Here is a 25,455-nt window from a genome sequence, read left to right as displayed (position 1 = left end):
GGTGCATTGGTTGACCGAAACTCTCAAGCAGCTCTCGGGATCTCCATTTCGGTCGACCGAAATAGGGTTCAGTCGATCCAAACCTTTTTATGCTCTCGGTATCCTTGCTTCGGTCGACCGAAGCAATGTGTCTATAGACCGATTCTTGGAGGCCTACTTCGGCCGACCGAAGCTCCACTTCGGTCGACCAAAGTGTGCTTGCTTGACCTTCTTTGTTCCTTCTTCCTCTATGACCTACTCTTGACCTTTGGAGTTGTTTATGGACCTTGTGAAAGCCTGGTGTTGACCCTTGGGACTATGATAAAACACTTGAAATGTTAGGTTAGACGTCGTTGACCTCGGGTTCAATTTAGGACCCGGGTAACGGTCCGGATCTACAAATTGGATCGTCACATTTATAATCCGATAAATAATTATGCATAGAGGGGTCAAAGTGCAACATTGATTTAGATGTTATTTACTATTTAATTGGAGTTCAATTAATTTCTTTTAGTGGAACAGAAATTAATTTATGAATTAATTGAATTGGGTCCATAGTTTAATGAACCAGACCAATTATTAATTTATAGTAGCCAAGAAAATAGTAAGCCCAAAGGATTCTCACCCATAGTCCAAGTTGATATTGGAGTTCTATTAGAATTGAGATATGTGAATTAGAGATTGAGAAGGATTTATTGTTTCCTTTCCTTATCTTTATGTTACCTATATATACATGGGTCCATGTATATTTTAAGGTAGACTTTTGGAAGAAAAGAAAGAGTATATTTTCTCTCTCTAGTTTTTAGGGTTTGCTTTCTCTTCTAAAGGAGGCTACCACAAGCCTTGCCTCCAAGGTTATTCATCGAGGTATATTGGTGATTCCTAAAGGGAAGATTACTATTAAGAAGAAGGAGAAATGATCTTGCTAAGGGATCCACAATAAGTGAGAACATTCACTTTAGAGGAAAGATTTAAAGGTTTACTCAAACCTTTGATGTAAATATTCAATCTATTAATTGAATGATACATCATTTTATTTTTGCATAAAACTTGTCTCTATGTGATGAATCAAGACTTATGCATGAAAATCTCTTAAAAAGTTAACTTGCACGTTTCCCAACAGAAACATTGACCGATTTAGTTAACTCGGTCGACTGATAGGTTGGAGATATGGACCGGTTTGGTTAACTGGACCGATAGGGGTTACACGTCGATCAAAATTCCATATTACTACTCTGTCTGATCCTATTCAAATTTTACTCAGAATTGGTTTACCACATACGTCGTATTATGACACGTGGTTATATGTCTTACCCTAAAATTGTTATAAATAATTTTGTCATTGTATTGGTTACGTGTTAATTATATATTTATGTCTTACTCTAGAATTGTTATAAACAATTTGGTCATTGCATTTGTTACGTGTTAATTATATGTTTTATCCCAAAATTATTATAACCAATTTTGGACAATGATAAATTGGTTACATATGGATTAAATGTGGTCGTATATTATATGTGTGTAACGTGTTAGTGGTATGTTGAATTCTAGACAAATGGTAATGGTTAGTTGGTTTTCCCACGGGAAATGAATATAAGGTTATACTGGCTAATTTGTAACGTACGTGTTATATACTACCACACACATGGGCATTAATAAATAAGTAAATAAATATAACTAAATCAACTAATAAGTTACTCATTGTTATTTATCATGTTTATATATGCTATGATATAGATAGAAATCATAGTAGGTTGTCTTACGTAATTTCTTCATGCTTATATTTTGCATGTGTACCTATTGTATGATTTATTGTGAATTAATTTATAATGGTGGTAATGGATTGTGGAATCACGTGAGTTGACTAATAAACGCAGTCTCACTTGTACCTCGAATTGGTTGAGTGGTCTTGGTATGTGGTTAATCGAATGTATGGTTGAGATGTCAAGGCATAGAAAGATAACCTATTTAATTATATGAAAAAAATACTTACATTGGAAGCAAGGACAATTTGTTAAATATATAGGATGGATAAAAACATACTCTTGGAGGCATGGACGAGTTGACATTATATTTAAATTTGTAAAAAGAAAAATATACATACTCTATGTGCAGATAATGTATAATCTATAGAATAATTGTTAATTTTATTTAATGTTGGGAACTTAGAGAATATAGTTCTAAGTAAGGATGTTGTTGCACTTATTATGGTTGTGGGTGCACTGTTAAATTACTATATGTATAGCTCTAGGCATGGAGAATTTGCCTAATCAGGTTGTTTTATATGTATTATTCTATATCATCTTATATTAAAGAATAAAACTTTAATATGATGGTTCTTGGTTAGAGATGGATTATTTATCGATTTTCAGAGGCTTAGTAAAGGGAACTTGCTCATGGGTTTGACCTATTGTTGTTTATATTTTTCAGGTTCGTAGAAGTTCAAGTCTCAAGGTTGAAGATCCGCAGCTTGGAGATTTTGTCTACCATCCACTCTTCTGATTTACTTCAAAGTAGGATGTTATATCGTTAATAGACTTTATTATTATTTCTTTGTGCATTTATCGGATATTAGATTATGGTTTGGGGGTCCTTACTTTACAGGATTTCCGAGTTGTAATTTTAAAGGATATATTTCATTATGGATTTTAATTAGAAGTTCATTAATGATAGAATTTATTATTTATTAGATTTTCCTTTAGCGTTTTATTTATTCTTAGTTATTTATTTTGTATTTCGTGCTGTTAATTATTATTTATTTTGATATCACTTGGTTTTTTAGTGTGGACTTGATCAACCCATGTCTCTAAAATTAGGGGGTATCACATTGATAAACAATGTTTAATCCCCTTAGGTTTGGTTGTAATGTTCTTCATTGCTTTAGCAAATCTTCCAAACCAGGCCCTATGTGACTACTTAAGGCCATACAAAGCTTTCTTGAGTCTGCAAAATTTGTTCTCCTTGAACTTTCCCTCCAAATCCGGTGTCATTTCCATATAGACTTTTTTTTTCTAAGTCTTTGTGTAGAAAAACATTCTTTACGTCAAATTGCTGCAACGGCCAATTAAGATTAGTAGCTAAGGATAACATGATACAAATAGTATTCATCTTTGCGACGGGTACAAAAGTCTCATGATAATCAATTCCATGAGTCTGAGTGTAGCCACTTGTGACGGGTACAAAAGTCTCATGATAATCAATTCCATGAGTCTGAGTGTAGCCACTTGTTACTAATCTTGCCTTATACCTCTCTAGTGTTCCATTTGCACCCCACCTTCTTTTTTCCCACGGGAAGATCAACAATCTCTCATGTATTATTTTTCATTAGTGTATTTATTTCTTCCATCATAACTTTCCTCCAATTCTCATCTCTAAGTGTCTCTTGAACAGTTTTTGGTGTTTCTATATCTAAGGAAACAAAGTTGGTCAAAGGGTCAGAGGATGCTGAGTACATTGTCTTTTTCTTTTCCTAAGGGCAATGGGCAGATCAAGATCATCAGGAACATTAGAATTGGAAACAGTACCTTTTTCGGATTAGCAAGTGGAACATGTAGAGATTCTGGAGTTGGTTTTATCCTCCTTGAGTAGACTTTGAGTGGCACACTATGATCTTCCTCCCCTCGCCTTTGTGGGTAAGGTTCAAGGTCGGGCTGTTAAGGATGTTCTTATGGCTGTTCAAGTTCAATTTATGGAGCTGTTTGGGGTATAGAATTTGATTTCTTAGGTTGGACAACTTTTGTGAAGTCATTTAGGACATGAAGGCTAGGAAAAAATTCCTATCTTCTGCAAAAGGCTCCCCCTGAAGATAAGGATTAGTGAAGAAATGTTGTTGTTCATTAAAGATTACATCTATAGTCACAAAAAACCTTTGAGAAGCCGGATGATAGCACTTATAATCCTTCTTTGTAAGAGAATAACTGACAAACACACACTTAGAGCTCGAGGGTCAAGTTTAGTTCTTTGGTAACCATGAATATGAATAAAGGCTACACACACGAACACTTTAGGAGGAATTCGGCTAAAACCATCAAAGTGTGGAAAATATTAGAGAGGAGGTTCACAGGACTAATGTAGTTGAGAACTCGAGAAGGTAGCCTATTGATGAGGTTGCCAGCGGTTAAATAGCCTCTCCCCAAAAACGCCTTTGAAACATTCATTTGAAAAATCAGAGCCCTTGTAATTTCTAGTGTCTTTTTTTACGCTCGGCTACCCCATTTTGTTGTGGAGTATCATTATATGAGGAATATTGAATGATTCATTCTTTTTGGAGATATGGTGTGAGGTATTGATTGAAATATTCTTTTCCATTATCAGATCTCACTGTTTTGATTTTGGCATCGAATTGGGTTTTTACCATTTTGTGGAAAATGGGAAAGATAATGCTAACATCCGATTTCTACTTCATGAGGTATACCCATGTAAACCTCGTACAATCATCAACAAACAAAACAAACCATCTTACCCCAGAAATAGTGTGAACTCTAGTAGGCCCCCAAACATCGGTATGGATCAAACTAAAAGGAACATAACTTTTCTTATTACTCAAAGGAAATGACACACGATGATGTTTAGCATACTCACAACATCACAATGAAAATTTTGAACATTCAATTTTTCAAATACGGCAAGAAACATTTTTTTTTTTTTTTTTCAACAATAAAAAAGGTGGATGACCAAGATGAAAATGGGATAACCAAACTTGATCCTCATCAAATGTAGGGCTTTTTGACAGGAGTAGAATCTATTGTGCCACTTTCAGCTTTAAGGGAGTATAGTCCCCCATTTTCTCTAGCATGCCCAATCATTTTCCCCTTAAGAAGGTCCTAAAAAACACATTTTTGTGATGTACATGTCACTCAACTAGTTAAGATCCTTAGTGATATGAGGAATGGAGAATAAATTCACCAATAGTTTGGGAACATGTAAAACATTTTTCAAAGTTAAGGACAGAGTTAAGGAGATGTTCCCTCGACCAGCTATAGTGACTAAGGTTTCATTAACAATTTTTATTTTCTGATTTCCTGGACATGGGCTGTAGGTTGAGAAAAAGAATTAATGACTTGGTTATATGGTCTGATTGATGAATTGGTTATATGGTCTGAAGCCCTTGAATCTATGATCCAAGGACTAGAAAACTGATTTTTAGAGACACTTGAAGCTAGAGAATTCTTACCTGTTTGTGTAAAATGGATGTATCCCTCAGGTTTTTCTAGTCGTGAAATAAACTATTTGAGTTTATCTATCTCCTCTTTATTGAACTCCATTTCTCAGGTCTCTTCCGACTATTTTCTGTAACGGGTGGGCGTTTGCCTCTTTACCCAAAAACTCGAACTGTTAAGTAATACCTACCTATTTATAGCTAATCACTCTCCCATCCGAATCCGATGTGGGACAAATATTCTATTGTAACATTCTCTCCCACCTGAACTCGCAACGCTCTCGTTGCTGTCGGGTTACCCTGCCTACCTGGGGTGGCTCATCTGGACGCCTTTTTAGCCGGGCGCTTGGCGTGACACCGGATCAAAGACTGAGTCTGGTTCTGATACTAACTATAACGGATAGACGCTTACCCATTTATCCAAAAACTCAAATTATGAGGTAGTGTTGCATACCTTCGTCTTTATACCCAATCACTTTTTCATTCGAATATGATATGTGGCAAATATTCCTTGGAACACTTACTTCCAACGAGTCTCCCTAGTGTGCCTATTCTTCCGGCAATAACTACACCGAAGGGAATCGTTATAAACTAGTTTCTTTCCCTCTGGTCTTCTAGAATTTGTAACATTTGGCAGCTCCATCTCTTTCATTTCCATATATATATATATCTAGAATCAATTGCTCCTATAAAAAAAAAAAAATTAAACTTTTGACCTTCTAAATAAAATTATTGGCAAAAAAATATACTACATAAATATATTTTGGGGATCATCCTTTCATACGAGTAGATCTTGACTTTCATACATAAATATTTTCCTTTCCACTTGACTTTCCATCGTTGCTTTGGCATTTCCACGTAATTGCTTATATATGAAGCACCGTATACAAATTAACCAAACCCTCACAGAAACTGAATAGCATTCAATTGTTCCTTCTATCCTTCACACAATCACAAGCTTTTTGGTTCCCAATGGCTTCCACGAGCACACACACAGTGTCTTCCTCTTCAACCCCTAACCCTAAATGGAATTACGATGTATTCTTGAGCTTCAGAGGGGAAGACACAAGAACTTTGTAGACCATCTGTTCGCTGCTTTGTCTCAGAGAGGAATCTACACCTTCAAAGACGATAAGCAACTCAGAAGAGGGCAAGATATTTCACCATCACTGGTGAAAGCCATCGAAGAATCGAGGTTCGCTCTCATCGTCTTCTCCAGAAACTATGCTTCCTCCAAGTGGTGTTTGGATGAACTCGCGAAAATCCTTGAATGCAAGAAGACGATGGGGCAAACAGTGGTACCAGTGTTCTATGATGTGGATCCTTCGGAAGTCCGGAAACAAGCAGGGAGCTTCGAATCAGCCTTCCACATTCATGAGAAAGCTTTCAGTGGGAGCATGGAGAAAGTGCAGAGGTGGAAGACAGCTCTGGTGGATGCAGCAAATATAAGCGGATATAGCGTTCGGGATACAGCAAACGGGTAATTACCACAAATTCATATTATATATATATATATATTCTTGAATTATATAACATGACAATATACACTTGCATCCGATTATATAAACATATCAATAATACCTGTATCTAACTTACTCTTGAAAGAAATAATCAATAAATCACATTTTGAATATACCCTTCAACCCTAAATGTCGTGCAATTTGGGAAGCTTGAGGTTTGCTTTCAAGCTGCACTCACCGTACTAAACCCAGCCCGATCATTTATCCGAAATTCATGTTTAAATTAATCTTTGAGTTTAGGTTCAGAAGATCATTTTCCATTCAACTTGACAGCAGTTCAAGAACTGTCCATTCTCAAAATCATAAAGCAATAAATTGTTCCTTCAAATTAATAATTGTTTATCAATAGGCCTGTGCCCTAGCGGTACAAGGTTCCTACTTCCCAAAGGGAGATGGGTTCGATCCTCGGAGACAGCGTGTGAAGAAAAAAAAAAAACCCTCATGAACTACAATTTTCCTTAACAATTAGCAGTCACTCAGCTAGGAACTTTTGAGACAGGGCACCATTTTTTTTTTTTTTTTTTTCAAGTAGAGGGGGCATTATTGGAAAAAATAAAATAAAATGAAGATAATTTATTTTTTAAAAAAATGACAAATATTAAAACTTAATTTTAGTTGATAATATTTTCGTTTACTACATTTACAAAAATGAGAGAGGATAGATGGAGGCAAATATTAGAGAGTGAGAAAACGAGAGTGAGAGAGTAGATTACAGTCTAAGAAATACAGAGACAGATATGGGACACGAATATGGGAATGACTACTATTAATTATATCAGTAAAATTAATTTTCATTAATCTCATGTTGAAAAATTCCCAAATCATAATAATTAATGTGTAATAAAAATAACAATAGGGACAAGAAAATTAATGGGATATTTTTTAAAAAAATGAGCTAGTGAGAAAAGAGAGTGCGAGATATTCATTTTACCATGGATATGGGAAAATAAAGAGTGAAAAAATGAGAGAGAAAGCCGGTTACTTTACTATCTGGACCCAAAAAAATCAGTGGGGGCAATTATATGTAGTGGAGTATTTTGAAAAATTTAGTAGGGGCATTTTTAAAAAAATTAGCAAAAATTATGAGTAGTTAAGTAAATAAGCCGGTTACCTTGGTGGGTTCATCCTTGACAACAAGAATGGTACAACTAAATAATAATAATAAATAAAAAAAAAACCTATAATTTATATCTCATCACTTATCACAATAAATTGTAACACTCATTCGGGGAAGAAATTTTTAAGGAGTGGTCAGTCATAAGCTTACGAATTATAGTTTGGCTTTGAATTTATCAACCCATCACAACTAAAGTGTTGCTCAAACCAACCCAATTCAAATCGAATATGATCTTTTATGGTTTTGGACAATTATTATTACAAATTCTGTTTCAATTTGGACTGAAAATATCTCATCCTCAATTAAATTTAGATTGCACTTAATAATCTTAATTACTATTAGTTTTCTTTATCCAAAAAATACCCCAAGCACAGCCTGATCCCAAAATTATGTATTTGTACAAATTTTTTTTTACAAGGCAGGAAGGGTTAGAAGTTAGATTCCTGGCATTCCCAAAATCCACTTGAGGCACTAACCACTGGGTTATCAAGGCATCTGCATGTATTTGTACTTTTGAGTATACCATTAAAAATGTATGTGCAATTCACCTACTTAAAAAATCTTTATATATATATATATATATATATATATTTTATGGCTCTAAATCATAAATAGTAATATAAATGAAAGAATGAAAATATTATTAAAAGAAAATGGCATGAGTGAGATTAGAAATATGCTAGTCATTTAGAGAAAAGCTACTAACCATAATCTAATACTTAGCATACATATGAGGAGGAACCACTTGAAGCTTACAATACAGATAGACGAACATGATTCACCCACTATGTCTAGACATTTATTCTCAATGGATACCTTTATGGAAAAGTTTTGTCCAATACTAATTATAATTTTTGTGTTTAACTTATTTATTTTTAATGTTAGAATTCATTAACCATCTATTCAAGTGTTTCAGATCAAAAGGAGGTAAAAATACACGTGCAATGCACGTAATTAAATTCATTTTGACTTCCTTAATGTAACCGAAGTCTACTGAAAGAATTAATTTTATAAACTTTATAGTTATGATTTTTTTTTTTTTTTTTTTTTTGGGGTAAATGGTAAATATAATAGAGAAATCATAAGGAGAAATCATTTGCCAGTCTTTGGGTACTATGTAAACTATTATAACCTAACTAAACTTGCTAAAAAATTTACCCACAATGATCACCTCTATTTGTAGGTGAAAGAATAAAAACATGTAATATATATGATATAGGAAAGAATTCTAAAATCACTCCCATGATTCACTCATATCAATACTTAGTCAAGGAGTGATTTAGGGGCTTTAATCACTCCTATAATGATATTCTCCAACATAACATCTTCCAACACTCCCCTCAAGTTGGAGGGTTATGGAAATAGCGCCCAACTTGCATATGAAATCATTAAACGGATCTTTTTCCAACGATTTGGTGAAGATATTCGCAACTTCAGAATATCCAAAGTGTATTCCTCTCTTTGTGATGTTGTAGCCAACACATAGGCACAATGATGTCACACAATCCAAAATCCAAGCCACAAGACAGTTGGTAACTCGACGACAATCAGCAAGGGCCAACACAGTCGGCAACCTGATGATAATCAAATACTGCCAATACACAAGTTACGATGACCATTGCTTGAGTAATCAACACACACACACACAATGATATACACATGAATGATCACCACAATCTCCAACAACAATGGCTATTTATTGAGACAATCGCCAACACACAAGAACGAAGACCATTGCATGAGTGATCAACAATTAGCACCAATGATAACCACAATGATGATGTCACTAGCGATAAAATATCAAATACGCAGACCAAGAACAAGACAATAAAAATTGCCCGAGATATGGTGAAGATGAAGAACAATGCTACCGAATATACCAGCAGTCCAAACAAGTCACAAATAGAACCAAACACATGGCGAATGCAAAAAACAATGCTACTGAACATACTGGTAGCCCAAACAAGTCACAAATAGCACTGAGAGACTCTTAACACATTTCAAACCCTAAGGGAATACCCCAAAATAGGGGTCCAAACCTGGGGAAGAGATCCTCCCTACACTATCGCACACACCAGGTGACTAGGTGAGTGCCCTAGTGTTTTTCTATACCTTGGCAGTGGCAGGAAGAGAGGAGAGAAATTGGGCTCTGATAGTATATTGTAATTAATAAAATATAAATGGAGAGAAATTAAACAGAAACACAAATATATTACATGGTTCAACCACTAGGGCCTACATCCATGGCACAAAGAGCCCAAAGGGCTACATCACTTTTATAATATTTTCTCTTAGTTTTTGCATACATTGAACATCTCTATTTATAGGTGAAAGAAGACAAACATGTGGTAAATATGATATAGGAAAGATTCCTAAAATCACTTCCATGATTCACTCATATCAATATTTTATCAAGGATTGATTAAGGGTTTTAATCATTCCTATAATTATATTCTCTAACATAACATCTTCCTACAATATACAATACCATATATATTTACATATATACCATAATTAATATTGCATTTTGGTATCTTTATATACACACATATTACTCTGTATATATATATATATTTTTAATAATGGTAAATATATATATGATTGGATCATAATTAAAAGAGATAAAATAGAGGAGGTGGTGGCAGTGGAGAGGTGAAGAAGAGAGAACAAAGGAGGTGGTGGTGGTTGAGTGAAAGAGATGGTGTAAGGGCAATTTTCTTTTTTCTTTTTTTTTTTTTGAGTTGCTTAGGTGTGCATGACACATACAATAGTTGTATTACAGATGGGGTATGTTGACCTAAAGGGTTCATGCCTAAGGGTAATTGAACCATTTTGATGATAACAATTCATTGAAGGTGTTGGTATTTAATATCCATTTGAGTTTGTGCTAAGCAGTTTATGGTTATATGAAAACTCAAGATGAGCTAATTGGTCAATTGCAGAGACCATGAAGGATCCAACACTTAAAGAAGACATACTCAAAGCTCAATGATAATGACGTAGGAAAAAGACCTCTAAAGTTGAATGAGATGAAGTTAAGATATAGACTTCTACACGAGAACAAAGAGGCATCAAAGTTAAGACGAGCTAGTCATCAATAAGTCAACCCATGGACATCATTGGAGATCGGGATATGGGTAAATAGGCTTGGGTGAACGACTATAATTCATTGTAAATTCATTCTTGAAGTAACTCACTTGAAAGCTCCACTTTTGACCGAGTGAGCCTTGGGACATTACATATCATTTGCATGTCCTTAGACCGTAGCAATTGGCCATGAACCTTATTCATTCATATATATATATCATAAGGCCTTTGCTAAAATTGAGTTAGTTCAAGCTTTCATAAGCTTTGGAAGAACTCAACTGTTGAGAAACATAAACCAGGACTAAATACCTAATTCATATAATTTGGATTGTTCTCTAGGTTTAATACAAGGCTTCGTACTTAACTGTTTCAATCCCCAAATTGGAATATCTTTAATAGTCAATATTAATTCACATGTAGTAGAGTCAAGGACCTTGCATCAAATTGATTCATAAATATGATTATGGTCTCCAGACTTGAAAGGATTAGGACTTGAACTTGTCATATAAATCTTTGAAGTCCTAAAGTAAGTTGGAATGGAATTGTGCCTTGATTGACTTCAAAAGATGGGATATATCATTTGTATCAGGCCAATGTAGTCGGCTACTCATATGAACTTAAGTCGATTCAAACATTCGAATGACATCTCTTGCTAAAGCTTAAATGGTTAGTTGACTCTGACAATGTGTCAATTGACTTATATACAAAGCAAAGATTACCCAAAGGTTGACTCTTGAAGTCAGCCGATTCTTTTGGACCAGTTGACTGAAAGTGTCCGGTTAGTTTAAGCACTCAAAGGATAATTGCTTCAGTCGACTTATCTGCATGAATCAGTATACTGTTCCAGCCAAACAAGTTAACTGCTCTATGTGCAAGTAGATTGGTTGATTCAAAATTTAGATTCAAACACACGAACACGACACGTTTAGCTAAACTGGTCATTTCTAACACGAACACGACATGTTTAGTTAATCGGGTTATGAACGGGTTGGCAAGTTAACACGAATATTACACGTTTAATTACCGTGTCAATTTGGGTTGACACAAACAAGATTAAGCCAAACTTATTTATCTCATGTCGTGTTCGAGTCGTGTTAGCGTGTCGTGTCGAGTATTGCCACCCTTAAGAGAGAGAAGCAAGACAAAAGAGAGGAGAGAAATCGGAGGGATAGAGAGAGAAATAAGAAAGAACGGAGAGAGAGAAAACACTTAATTCAGTGTTTTTTATTTTTATTGTCTTAAGGGAAATTTACATATTTTAGTCTTCAAATTGATGAAATGCCTTATTTTCTAATTTTGAAAAATATTGGAGGTTTTATGAACACTAGGGGGCTATTTGCACATTCTGTACGTAGTAGGGTTTTTTTTTTTTTTTTTTTTGGCACTTTCCTAATATATAAATAAATAAATTCTAAATAAAATATCAAGTGTCATAAACCAAGGCAACTTGTGTAGAATGTCATAAATATGTGTCAATATACTTTGACGTGTAGTTGTTTCAATTTCTCATTACAGTTCATTTATTAGGGAAGTTCAATATAAAATTAACCAACATTGCATTTATTAATGTTTCTTCATTTCATTGTTATTAATTTCAAGTTTTCAACTTACCACATGGTTAAGATTATAACCCTACACTCTACAGGCATGAGTCAAAATGTATCGTACAAATAGTTGAAGAAATATTCAATCAACTGAACCATACATCTCCAATTGTTGCCCAAGATCTGGTTAGAGTGGAGTCTCGTGTGGAGATAATGGAATCATTGTTGTGTGAGTGATTGGACGAGGTTCGTTTTTTTAGGAATATGGGGAATGGGGGGAATAGGAAAGACAACGATTGCCAAAGCTTTTTATGACCGGATCTATCATAAGTTCGAGGGTAGCTGTTTTCTTGCAAATGTTAGAGAAATCTCAAAAAAAACAAGGTCTGGAAGCTTTACGAAAACAACTCCTTTCTGAAGTCCTTATAGGGAGTAATATAACTGATACTATTAGAGAAGCAATAATGTCCAGATTATGTTTTAAAAGGGTTCTTATCATCCTTGATGATGTGGATCAACGGGAGCAACTAGATGCAGTAGCTGGGGAGCATTGTTGGTTTGGTGTTGGGAGTCGAATCATTGTAACGACAAGAAATAAACATTTGCTAACTGCTCATGGTTTGAATGAAACTCACACAGTTGGAGCATTGAATAATGATGAAGCTCTCCAGCCCCTTTGTTGTAAGGCCTTCAAACAAAATTTTCCTTATCTGGAGCTCTTAAACCAGATAGTGGATTATGCCGGTGGCCTTCCATTAGCTGTTACAATTTTGGGTTCTTTTCTATATGGTAGAACAATGGATGAATAGAAAAGCACATTGATTAAGCTACACAAAATTCCTAACACATAAATTCTTCAAGTGCTTAAAATCAGTTTTGACGTACTGGATGAAATGGAAAAGGAAATTTTCCTTGATATTGTATGCTTCTTCAAAGGGAATCACAAATTTTATGTAACTAGAATACTCGACAGTTGTGGCTTCTGACCAGGGATTGGAATTGAAAAGTCTCTCATAACTATTTCAAACAATCTGTTTTTGATTCATGATTTGATACAAGAAATGGGTTGGTATATTGTTCATCAAGAATCTCAAGTGTCTAGGAAGTGTAGCAGGTTGTGGCTTCGAGATGATGTTGATGAGCGCTGAAAAGTGCGCAATTAAACCCCTTAAGCTTAGGTATTCTAGGACATTTATCTATCTTACTTTCCTATTTTAGACTAATTTCGTGTTATTGCCCTTTTCAGGTACTTATCCCTAAAATAAGCTAGGGCTGATCACGGTTCGGATCGGTTCGGTTTGGGGTAAAATTAAAACCAATCCGGACCTTACGGATTGGCTAAATTTGAAACCAAACCGATCCGTGGTAACTCTCAATCCGAACCAAACCGATCCATGGAATAATGGATTGGTTCGGTTCGGTTTCATGGATTGGGCTTATAAAAAACAGTCACACAATGCACATCATGAAGCGAACAAGAACAACAAAGAGCAAAACACAAAAAAAACATAGAAATTGGTCATACACACCAATTCGAACATGCAATAGAAGTAAATTAGATCTAAGCATTCAACTACAAAAGCTAAATGAATGGTCATCGCATCACATTTCAGTTCAGAAACAAATCCCAAACATTCTTTCCATTTTGCCCCTCCCATCCACTGCAAATTTCAACAGATATACATATACAACAGATACACAATGAAAGCTCATTTATTTGAATCATAGAGCTCAGATCAGATTACAACAAATTACAATATTGAAAAAATAAATAAGCAAAAAATCCAAACCTTTATCAACTCAGAAGATTCCAGAGAAACAAGAAAAATACATAAAATATGTATCAGAGAGTCTTCATTTTTTTATCTGTAAAACCCTTTCCTCTGCTTGTAGTAATTTCTAGTTCTAGGGTTTGCGATTCTTAAGCTGAAATTTTGAAGAAAGAAAGAAAGTAGAGAGAGATTGGGGCCTAGGAAGGGATGAGTGATGGAGAGAGAAAGTATAGAGAGATTGTGTACCTTATGATGAGTGATGGAGATTCGCAAGATTTCAGAGAAGAGGAGAATAAAAAGATTGAACTCACCGGAAAAGAGGTAGATCCAGTCGAAGAGGTCGCCGTTGCTTCAAATCTGGTGAACGATGGTTGAGAGGTGTTGGATTGAGAGACGAGAGATTGGGAGAGGCGAAGAGTGTCATAGACTCATAGAGGCGAGAGGAGAAGATCGAAGGCGAAGAGGGTGAAGAGAAGAGGCTGAGTTAGTGTGGGAGAGGCGCGACTGAAATGAGATTGGAGAAATGTCGTAATGAAGAGGCAGAGTTAGGGTTAGGTTAAGTTAAAAAGAATAATGAATAAAGAGAAAAAAAAAAAATGATATACCATTATAATGTGTGTGTGTGTGTGTGTATATATATATATATAATATTAATATATTATTTAGTAACGGTTCGGTTCGGTTTGTCTAACGGTTCGGATTGGCAACGGATCGGTTCGGATCGGTTAACGGTTCGGATCGGATTTTTCAGGGCCCAATCCGTTAACCGAACCGCGGATACCGGATTACAGATTTTTCAAACCATCACCGAACCATGAGATTTGAAAACCGAACTGAACCACACGGATCGGATTGGTTCGGACCGGATTGGCGGATTGACGGATTATTTGCTCACCCCTAAAATAAGCTAACTCAGCTAAATAAGAGCATAATTGAAACAATCTTGAGATGAATCAAAGAAATAAGCAAAGTGGGAGCAAAAAGGAAGCAAGTAGTGGAAATTCAGCAAGTTCGATCGATCACAAAAATGATTCGATCGATCGAAAGTTCATCGATCTCAACACTTCAAGATGGATCTAAGCTATTTTATCCTTATCCAAAGATCTCACAAAGTTCGATCGATCCAACCTTCTTCAGATCGATCGAAAAGATTCCATCTTATCCAGTTGTACCACCCCACCTACCACTTTTGTCTCTTTCCCAAAAATATCTCCAAAATATCTCAGATTTGTCTTTCTCCAAAAAGGCGCAGCCATAGAGGATCGATCCAGCTTAAGTTCGATAGATCTCAGCTAAGTTCGATCATCTCACCACAAGTTTGATCGATCGAACTTCCCCAAGTTCGAGATAATGCAATTTCCAGCTCATTAAAAGTTGTCTCATATCCAATCATTGGGGAGGAATATTGGTGTACGAGCCCAGCTCATTGGGGATGACATTTGACCTACCTATATAAGGAATATGAGCCACTTTTGCAAAGGACTTTTGATATAATTTCCATATCATATTCTTTAGTGAGGAAGAAAAGAAGAGAGGAGGCTAGAGACACAAGCTTGGAGTTCTTCCATCAACCAAGAAGAGGAACAATCTCTATCATGGAGTTAGTCCTTGAGAGTTGGAGGACACCATCTATGAGTGGCTAGACATCCTCTTGGGGCTAGAGTTAGCCCTAAGCATGCTTTTTACATCTTGATTTATGTATTTTTGAGGGGATTTGTATTATGATACAAGTTTTGACATATTTATATACATAGATCTTGTTTATTCAATGATTGTGTGGTTTAATGCTTCCAATTGTTCATTTCATTCTATCCATATGTCTATGTATTCTAGAATAGATATTTATGTGTTTGTCTCTAGATTTTATGTGATTGATGCATGCCTATGCGTATTGATGCTATAGATCTAGAGATTGTCAAGAAATAATGCTTAATAGAATGCTCTTGTAGTTTATTTGATGGTTTATACTCATTTCTTGATGGATTATGCCTTTCCCTTAGTTTAATTAGTTTAATTTCATGTCATTAGCTTAAATGTAGTATAGTTGTAGTTTAAATGTTAAATGGGAGGACAATCCATACTTGTTGTTTGATGTTCCACACTTATGAATGCAAGTAGCATATTTCTCTAATTTTGTGATGTGTTTGGATTGTGAGCTTAAAGAGGGATTAATGGCTTAGTTTGATATATTGTGCTATTCATTGTGTTGTCTAGACAATATATACTTAATTGGTCGTCCATGTTTGTTGAAACAACTACACACACACACACTATTGTTATAATACATGTTTTCCCCCTCATCAATCATTCATTAAGGGTGTGGAAAAGCTATGCTTAGTGGTGATTTCTAAACCCCAAGATTTCTCTCTCTTATTTTCCCTCTATTGCATTTAATTGTTTACTTTAGTTTAAATTGCATCTTAGTATAATTCAATCACTAACCGATCTTTTGATCACTCGACCTACTAACCCTAATCTCGATTCCACAACTTAATACGACCCACCAATCCCTTGGGACGATCCCTACTTGCCTTAACTATATTTTTAGTAAAAATTAGTAGTGGTAAATTATAAATGTAAAACATGACCACACTCATCTTAGTCTACTAATTTTGCACAAATTTGGCCGCCACCGCAGGGGACGATACCAAGTTTTTGGCGCCGTTGCCGGGGATTGATTAAAGGCAACATCGTATTTGTGGAATCAATTAGGAATTAGTACTCTTTTGATCGTGTCTTTACTTTATTTTCATTTTCATTTTGGTTACTTATTGTGTTGGTTCTTATTTGACTAGGTGCATTAAGCTAGATAGTGAGCAAATGAGCATTTTAAGCAAAGAGCTAAACAAAAACAAGGAAAAAGCTAAAATCTAAAAAAAAATTTGCAAGGCTAAAATTGAAAATTGAATTGAAGTGCTAAAGGATCCTTTGTGAGCTCTTTCTTAACTCAATCTCTAGTTAAATCGTCGACTCACGTGGAGGCTTGCATTTCAATTCTTAGATAAATTGTGAGCCCACGTGGAGGAAATTTTATTGTTCTTTGCATATTGTTGATAGCATGGGAGTATGAGATCATTGTATGTGGAGGAAGTTTGTTGATTGTTGAATTGTTGTGAAGGTGAAGTGATTGTTGATTGTTTGCTACTTGTTTGTGTTTTGCTTGTGCATGCATGGTCGTAGGTCATTAAATCCTACTCTTGTCCCTCCTAATTTGTATCTTGAATCGATTATTCGTAATCCTAGGGGAAGAGGTAGTTCTCGTCACTCCATTTAGCCAATAGAGGATTTGAATGACAACCATGTGGATGACCTTGGTCACATAGACCAACAAGGTATCCTCCACCCCAATGTGCATCATGATAACATGCAAGTACCATTAGGCATGCCAAGGCCATTCATTCAACCATCACAACAACAAGGCCAAGTTCCATTGGGAATGGCTAGGCCAATGTTTGCTCTACAACCTCCCATAGTTCAAGGCAATCAAGGTGCCCATGTTGCACCTCCAATTGTTAACCCTCCCCTTGCTTTAAGAGATCACTATGTGCCTAATGAATATAATGCACCCACATGGATTCAATTGCCACCGTTTAGAGCACACCACTATGAAATCAAACCACAAACCATTCAAATGCTTCCTAACTATCATGGACTTTCAAGTGAAGAACCTTATAAGCATTTGGATGAGTTTCTTGAAGTATGTTCCATCGTGAGATACACGGACATGTCAAAAGAGGTCTTAAGGCTTAAAATTGTTTAACAATCACCCTTAAAGACACATCAAAATATTGGTTTAACAATTTTAGGCCTTTTTCAATAACTTCTTGGGCAGAAATGCAATAAGAGTTCTTGAAGAAGTACTATCCGGTTTCTAAGACCAATGCTAGGAGAACCTCAATTCGAGAGTTTTCACATGGGGATGGGGAAACGTTCCATGAGGCATGAGAAAGATTTAATGAATTACTTAGGAAGTGTCCACATCATGATATGCCCAAATGACAATTAGTTCAATATTTCTTTGAGAGCTTAACGGACAATTACAAGGGCATGGTTGATGCTTCCATGGGTGGCTCTTACATTGATAGGCATGAGGATGACGTGTGGCGTCTTTATGAGAGTATGAGTGAAAATTCTTTGCATCAAACTTTATCTTCTAAGAATGGTATGAATTCAAGTGGAAGGAAGAGTGTCGGCTTACATCAAGTCGACCATTCCAATGAAATAGCCGCCGAGATGAAATCCTTATCTCAAAGGTTTGATCAATTCTTGATCAACCAAAACTCGGCAAACCAAGTATCTTCCTTCCCTAACCATTCCCATCATGCATCCAATGAATCATGTATGACTTGTTCAAGTGTTTTACATTCTACTTCCAATTGTCCCCATGGACATGTGCAAAGTGAGCACCATGAACAAGCCAATACTATTTTTGCTATTCAAGGGAATAATTCATATGGCAATCATTACAATCCAAGTTGGAGGAACCATCTAAACTTTTCTTGGAAAAGCCAAGGGGAAGGCTCAAACCCTCCCTAAGGTGGTTTTGAAGGAAAGTATGTTCCACCACCAATGCAAGGCCAAGGTTCCCAAGGTATAGACCATATCAATCACAAGGAAACTAATTTTCTAATTATCATTTTCCAAATCAATCTTATTCTCAAGGAAATTCTAGGAGTCCCGCCTTTGAGGAGAAAGTTTTGACCACTCTAAGCACTCTAGAGGCGAACACGCAATTGTTTCATTCTCATTCTCAATCCATTGCTAAGCTAGAAACCCAAGTAGGGCAAATAGCTAGTATTTTAAATGCTAGAGAGAAAGGGAAAATGCCTTTGAATGCCTCACCAAAGCAACAATGTGTTGTGGAGACTCATTCCTCATCGGAAGGTCACACAATAGGGCATGTCAATGCGGTGACTACCTTGAGAAGTGGGAAGATTATGGACAACCAAGTGGGCATATCCGATGAAGAGACTGAACTGGTGCAACCGAAAGTTGACACCTGTCCCGTTTCTTATCATATTCCTCCTTCATTGCATTTGCATGATCTTTCAAATGAGAATGTGTTGAAAAATGATTTAAAAAGTGATCTTGAAAAGAAAAATATGTAAAATGATTTCAAAAGTTCTTATGTTGATGAAACTTTAAAGAAAATTTCTGAAAAGGTTTTTGAACCAAAAGCTACATTTTCGGATGCCCTAAAAGGATCCATTTCAATTGACAAACAAAAGGCCAAAACCAATGAAATCATTGATGTGTTTAGGCAAGTGAAGGTTAACCTTCCGCTTTTGGATGCAATCAAGCAAATTCTGGCTTATGCCAAGTTTTTAAAAGATCTTTGCACCCAAAAGAGGAAGAACAAAAGCAAAATACCTAGGAAAGTGGTCTTAACCGAGCAAGTGAACTCTATTTTGCAACATAACACTCTTCTAAAGTTTAAGGACCCCGGTTCACCTACTACTTCTTGCATCATTGGTGATCATGTCATTAATCGGGCTCTTCTAGACTTAGGAGCAAGTGTTAACCTTCTTCCATACTTGGTATATATCAAATTAGGTTTAGGAGACTTGAAACCGACGTCGGTGGTTTTGCAATTTGCTAACCGATCCATCAAAAAGTCTAGGGGTATCATTGAGGATGTATTGATTAAGATTGATAAGTTTTTCTTCCCCGTTGATTTCGTTGTCATTAACACGGAACCGATCCCAAATCCTAAGAGCCAAATTCCCGTTATCTTTAGCCGTCATTTCTTGGCAATCGCGAATGCCAATATTAATTGTAGGACAGGGATAATGAAGATCTCATTTGGCCACATGAAGATGTAGTTGGATATCTTTAATCGAACCCCGAATTCATTTGACAAGTATGAAGAAGTGAATGTTGTAGAGAAATATCATGACCATGAATGTGAAGGCATAAAGTCTTTGTGTGAAACTAACATTTCAAAAAGTTTATCTTCAACACTGAATTCCAAGACAAATCTTGTTTTGAAAAGGCATGGAAGCCCAAAGATCATTTTGACCAAGGACTAAAAATTTCCTTTGAGCCTAATCCAACAAGTTCTCTAGGAAACCATTTGTTGGGTAGAGTTCAAAGCACTTATCACCCCATTGAGAAGGGGATGCACTACAACATGTTTGATCCGGGTTAAAAGAGCCCAACGTCTTGCTAGAGACGTTAAAGACTAGTGCATTTCATAGGGTGTCACAACCCTATTCCTCCCTCATTTCTATTTTAAATTTTATTTATTGCAAAGTCTAGATATTTGCTTTAGGTTCATATACATTGCTAAGAACTGTGATTAGGATTGCATGCACTTTCATGTTGAAAATAGGCATTTTGTCCAAGTTCGATCGATCTCCAAGGAGGTTCAATTGATCGAACTCCATACCTGCATCCAATCACCTCTCTGTCCAATCGTTCGAAGAAAACCTGCATATTTCAGCTCTTTGTCCCATCGTTCGAACTTGTTCCTAGATCGATCTTTAGTTCTTCGATCGACCAACTTCATCTTGGATCGATCTGCAGTCACAACACTTAGAAAAATTTTGAACTTGCATCCAACCTGCATCCAAAAGCCTCTTTATCTCATCGTTCGAACATGTCTGTAAGTTTTTGTATGTTTGATCGATCGAAGCCTATTTGAGATCGATCTTGGTTTGATAGATCTCAAAAATCCAAAAAATATTTTTCATTTTTAATTTCTGATTTTTAATTTTTCAAAAATTCTAAAGCTTCAAAAACAATTTTTTATCTTTTAATGAGGAGAGATCGATTTCAGTTCAATCGATTTGAGATTTCGGTTCGATCGATCGAACTGGTAAAGGAATGTTTTTAACAATCAAACCTAGGGTTATTAGATCGATATCACAGATCGATCTAACACCCCATCTTCGTCCCTCGCTGCTGCAAACTCACTTCCCTACCTCCGGCGAACCCTCCGGCGACTCTACCTCATCTCGAATCTCCCTCATCTTGGATCTCGCATCTCACTCGCATCTTATCTTCTCTCTCGGTTTGGGTAAGATTCGAAGCCCTCTTTCGATTTCAAGCTTTATGTTCATAAATCCCTACTTTCCATGTTAGATCTAGGATGTTATGATGTTGATTATTGCCATATTTGAAGCTTTGAAGCTATATATAAATATGTATATATATGTATATATTTTGTTTTATATTTTTAGTTTTAATCTTTGATTTTGGGGGTCACGGGCCAAGGAAAGTGACCACATGTGTTGATTTGTTGTGTAGAGGGGCCCACAAGCTTGGTTGTGAAGCCCCCTTGCCATCCACGTCACAGATCTATGACTTTTCGAGTTCTGCATTCCAGTTCGATCGATCGAACATTTTTCTCAGATCGATCTGAGTAAGATCGATCTCACTCATTTCAGATCGATCGAAGTAAGATCGATCTCACATTTTTGTGATCGATCGAACTTTACAGATTTGCACCACACATTTTATACATCATCCCTTGTGTTCCATGCTATCTTATATATACCCAATGCCTGTCTTTTCCACATTGGATGCATTCCATACCTATACTATCTTGCATGTTTCACACCATATCACTTATTCCTTGTCACTTGTATAAATTCATGTGCCTTATCTGTTTTGTCTATCTTATTTGACATGCATGATTCTATAAACTGTGCTTTAATTCTTTATACCGGCACAGACTTCTTTTTTGAGTTTACTTTTATTTTGCAGGCCATGGCTAGGGTCAAGACTGTTACTCGTGGATATTTTTACCGTGGAGCCAGGCGGAGATTAGACGACCAGGCAGGTCCATCTCACGTCCAGGACCCCATTCATGAGGACAGTCAGAGGAGAGTCAGGCAAAGGACAGAGGAGCCAGTAGAGCCTACTCCACCTCAGTCTCCATTATCTGACAGTAAACTACAGTCTTCTGCTGAGGCATCTTCTTCTTCACAGGTTGATGCTGAGGCTGCGCACATACCATCTCCATCACCACCACCAGCTCAGCCAGCCCAAGATTTAGACCGGCCATTGCCGAGATACTCACGCCTTCAGGTGGCGCATGAGTCGGTGTTAGATATCGACTTCTTCTCCCGGTTTGTCCTTACTAGAGCAGTTTATGATGATATAGACCAGAGGGGCATTTCAGCCATCTTAGCCCCTGTTGCATACCCAGTGTACCCGAGGTTGGTCCGGATGTTCTTCCAGAACCTCCGACCTGCCCCGAGTAACCTGGCGGAGCTGCGAACTACAATTGACGGCCACTCTATCAGTATTACTGTGGACACTCTATCCAGATCATGCCTATGTCCACACGTCTGCCCTCCCGATCTCCAAGATACATATCCTACTCTGTGGAGACCTTCTTATGTAGACATGGCTGTGGCACTTATAGGTCACTATGTTGGTGGCAAGATTTTTGCCACTCGAACTTATCTGCCAGACGACCTTTGGTTCTTTGATTCGGTGCCATAAGATACAGAGGCGTGGCGACTATCTGACAGCCCTGTACGCCTTCTAGACAGGGCACTGTCTATCCATTCTTACGCTCATCTGGAGCGTTATGATGAAGTTGTATGCTAATTACATCAGCAATGCCAAGCCCAAACGGGCTAAGTTTATCCCATTCGGCCATCTCATTACAGAGATTCTGAGAGACCAGCACTATCCCTTCCAGCCACAAGAGCGTCTTGAGTCTAGGGCCTGCTCGTTCAAGAAGAAGGACTCGGATAAGAACAACAAGGCTCTTATCAAGAGTCTTCGAGAGGATGCTGCAGCAGCAGTTGAGAAGGTTGAGGAGCAAGAAGCGGCGGCAGCAGCAGCAGAGCAGGCAGCGGATGATGTACCAGTCGATCCAGTTGCCGTGCATATGGATATTGATTTGGAGCAGCCCGCAGATGACCCAGAGCATCACTCTTCAGTTGGGTCGCCCATACATTTCTAGGAGCAGGCTTAGGATCATCATTCTCCCAATCCCGCAGTACCTGAGGCTCCAGTTCATATACCCAGTTTCGAAGAGCGTCTGCAGACTCTAGAGGATGGCATGGTTTCCATCCGGGCTGATATTGCTTCACTCCGTACAGATATCCTAGCCGCATTACAAGATCTATCCAGAGACATCCACGGAGTCCGCCCTGCCTGTCCTACCTCCTCTTCATGATTTTATTATCTCCTTCTCATTTCATATCTATGATTAGACTGTGATTTGACTGATACTGTTATATTTTTTAGGCCAGTCTGTTGGCCCTTTACTGTGATGTACTATAGATACTGTTTCTATTTTCTATACATGCTTTGTTTTTGGATGTCATATATGCATATTGATATATCTGTCTGTGATTGACTCCATCAGGTGCATTCCAATGACTTCAGTGAGAGAGTACTGCCCAAATTTTTCAGGACCACCTTTTTCCTCTCTTCTTACTTCAATTTCTTATCCCATTTACACTTGGATGTCCACTGTGCACTGTTATTATCTCATTTGTTGTCTAATGAACTTTTATCTAGTGCCATTTTTTCAGGACCACAATTAATCCCAAGTTTAGGGAGGTTATACCACCCACTTTGGATACTTGTGTCCCGGCCATTCTTTGCTATCGTTGCACTGGTATACTCTTTCCTTTATTCTCTTTGCACATTGAGGACACTGTGCTATTTAAGTTTGGGGGGGCGGTAATGGTGTTAATTGCAGTATTTGCTTTCAATTCAAAATTTTGAGCATGACTTGTGTATTTGAGGAATTTTCTATAATTGGTTCATAACTAGTTATGATTTTGATCTTTTGAGGACTATATTGCTTAAAATTTAAAAATTGCTTGACTTGAGAGTCCAATACTCCTTGTATGCCTTATGGATACCATTTAGGAATAAATTTTTCGAAAGATTGATATCTTGCTTGCACTTGTGGTCCACATCATCTTGATTTTGTGATTGTTTTGAGATTTACTCTAGGATTCTACACTAGCACAGGCGCACACTAGCATTCATTTATGGGGTGCATGCTTTGTTGATTATTGAATTGATTATATCTCAATTGGGCTAGTAGTGCATTGAAAGCTTTTATTTTGACAAAAGTGGATAACAATCCCTTTTCATTGAGTAGCCGGGATTCTAGCCTCATCAAGTACTGAATTTCTCGCGCCGAAAGGTGGAGGGCCCAAACTCTAGGTTAATAATTGAACTTATTTGTTCAAAAAATAAATAAATAAATAAAAATAAATAAAGAGTTGCAAAAACCAATAAAAAGTGCAGACTTCTCCCAAAAAGGTGAGAAGTGGGAAATGATTAGATGGAGGTTGTTTTGATTTATAACCTAGTTGATTTGAGCTTGTAAGTCTTTAGGGGTGTTTGAACGCCTAATGCCCTAAAGCCGTCCGGTTTGGGAGTCATTAACCTAACGCTCGACCTCATGGATCACTAGAAAGCTTAATAGATTAACACATTGCACTATGCTTCCATCTTTGATCCTTAAGGACAGAAAAAAAAAAAAAAAAAAAAAAAAAAAAAAAAAAAAAAAAAAAATTCGAGTGAAAAGAATAAGCGCACCTAGACCAATAAAGCTTTAATAAAAGGTTCACTCTTTGTTTTGATGATCGGGACTAGATTTGTATGTTAGTTTGAGGGTAAGGATGTGGTCATTTCTTTAGTTGGCTTAGATAGCAACACATTTGATGCCGGTCCACTCAAAAATGATTCTAGTGTTGTTTTGATTTGCATGATCATTTTGTTTTATATGTGGAGGACTATATTTTCTTGTTTGATGTTGAAATTTTGGGAGATTGCTTAGAAATGGTTAAAAAATTGCATACTTGAGGTAATTTTTTACCAATGCTTGTTTGCAATATTAGTGCTTCTTTTGTGAGAATGAGCTTAATGTTTGTGGATATCATTTCTGGAAACCCTCACGAGACTTCACTCGTCCACTAAGGGTAACCTAGGGGTTTAAAAGGCTTGTTGTATATGCTAAATGCAATCTTGATCCCTACGAAAGTGGCGCTATCATTTCATTGCTTTCTAGATTCATAGTTGTATAGTTGTTTATTTCATTCCTTTAATTTGTAGTTCATTGCTAGGGACTAGCAATATTTAAGTTTGGGGGTGTGATAAGCGCTGGAAAATGCGCAATTAAACCCCTTAAGCTTAGGTATTCTAGGACCTTTATCTATCTTACTTTCTCATTTTAGACTAATTACGTGTTATTGCCCTTTTCAGGTACATATCCTCAAAATAAGCTAACTCAGCTAAATAAGAGCATAATTGAAGCAATCTTGAGATGAATAAAAAAAAAGGAGCAAAAAGTAAG

General features: G+C 36.7%; 1 protein-coding gene and 1 pseudogene across 1 annotated transcript; one reads left to right on the top strand and one right to left on the bottom strand.

Annotated features, from left to right (window-relative positions):
• Positions 1 to 5,673: 5,673 nt before the first annotated feature.
• On the top strand, positions 5,674 to 24,398 carry LOC132271331 (disease resistance protein RPV1-like). Its single transcript, XM_059772680.1, has 2 exons — positions 5,674 to 6,617; positions 23,506 to 24,398. The coding sequence occupies exons 1-2, from the start codon at positions 6,163 to 6,165 to the stop codon at positions 23,684 to 23,686; spliced, it is 636 nt and encodes a 211-aa protein (XP_059628663.1). The 5' UTR covers positions 5,674 to 6,162; the 3' UTR covers positions 23,687 to 24,398.
• Positions 18,068 to 18,166, bottom strand: LOC132272151 (small nucleolar RNA R71; annotated as a pseudogene).
• Positions 24,399 to 25,455: the final 1,057 nt, after the last annotated feature.

This window comes from Cornus florida, unplaced genomic scaffold (assembly GCF_030987335.1).
Source record: "Cornus florida cultivar Cherokee Brave unplaced genomic scaffold, ASM3098733v1 CherokeeBrave_3.0.0_Hap2_Chr08, whole genome shotgun sequence".
NCBI lineage: Eukaryota > Viridiplantae > Streptophyta > Magnoliopsida > Cornales > Cornaceae > Cornus > Cornus florida.
This window is presented reverse-complemented; position numbering and strand designations above follow the sequence as displayed.

Coding starts and splice junctions, on each gene's coding strand:
- LOC132271331 (XM_059772680.1), top strand. CDS start 6,163: ATGGAATTACGATGTATTCTTGAGCTTCAGAGGGGAAGACACAAGAAC. Junction 6,618..23,505: donor GTTCGGGATACAGCAAACGG/GTAATTACCACA, acceptor TGACTCCATCAG/GTGCATTCCAATGACTTCAG.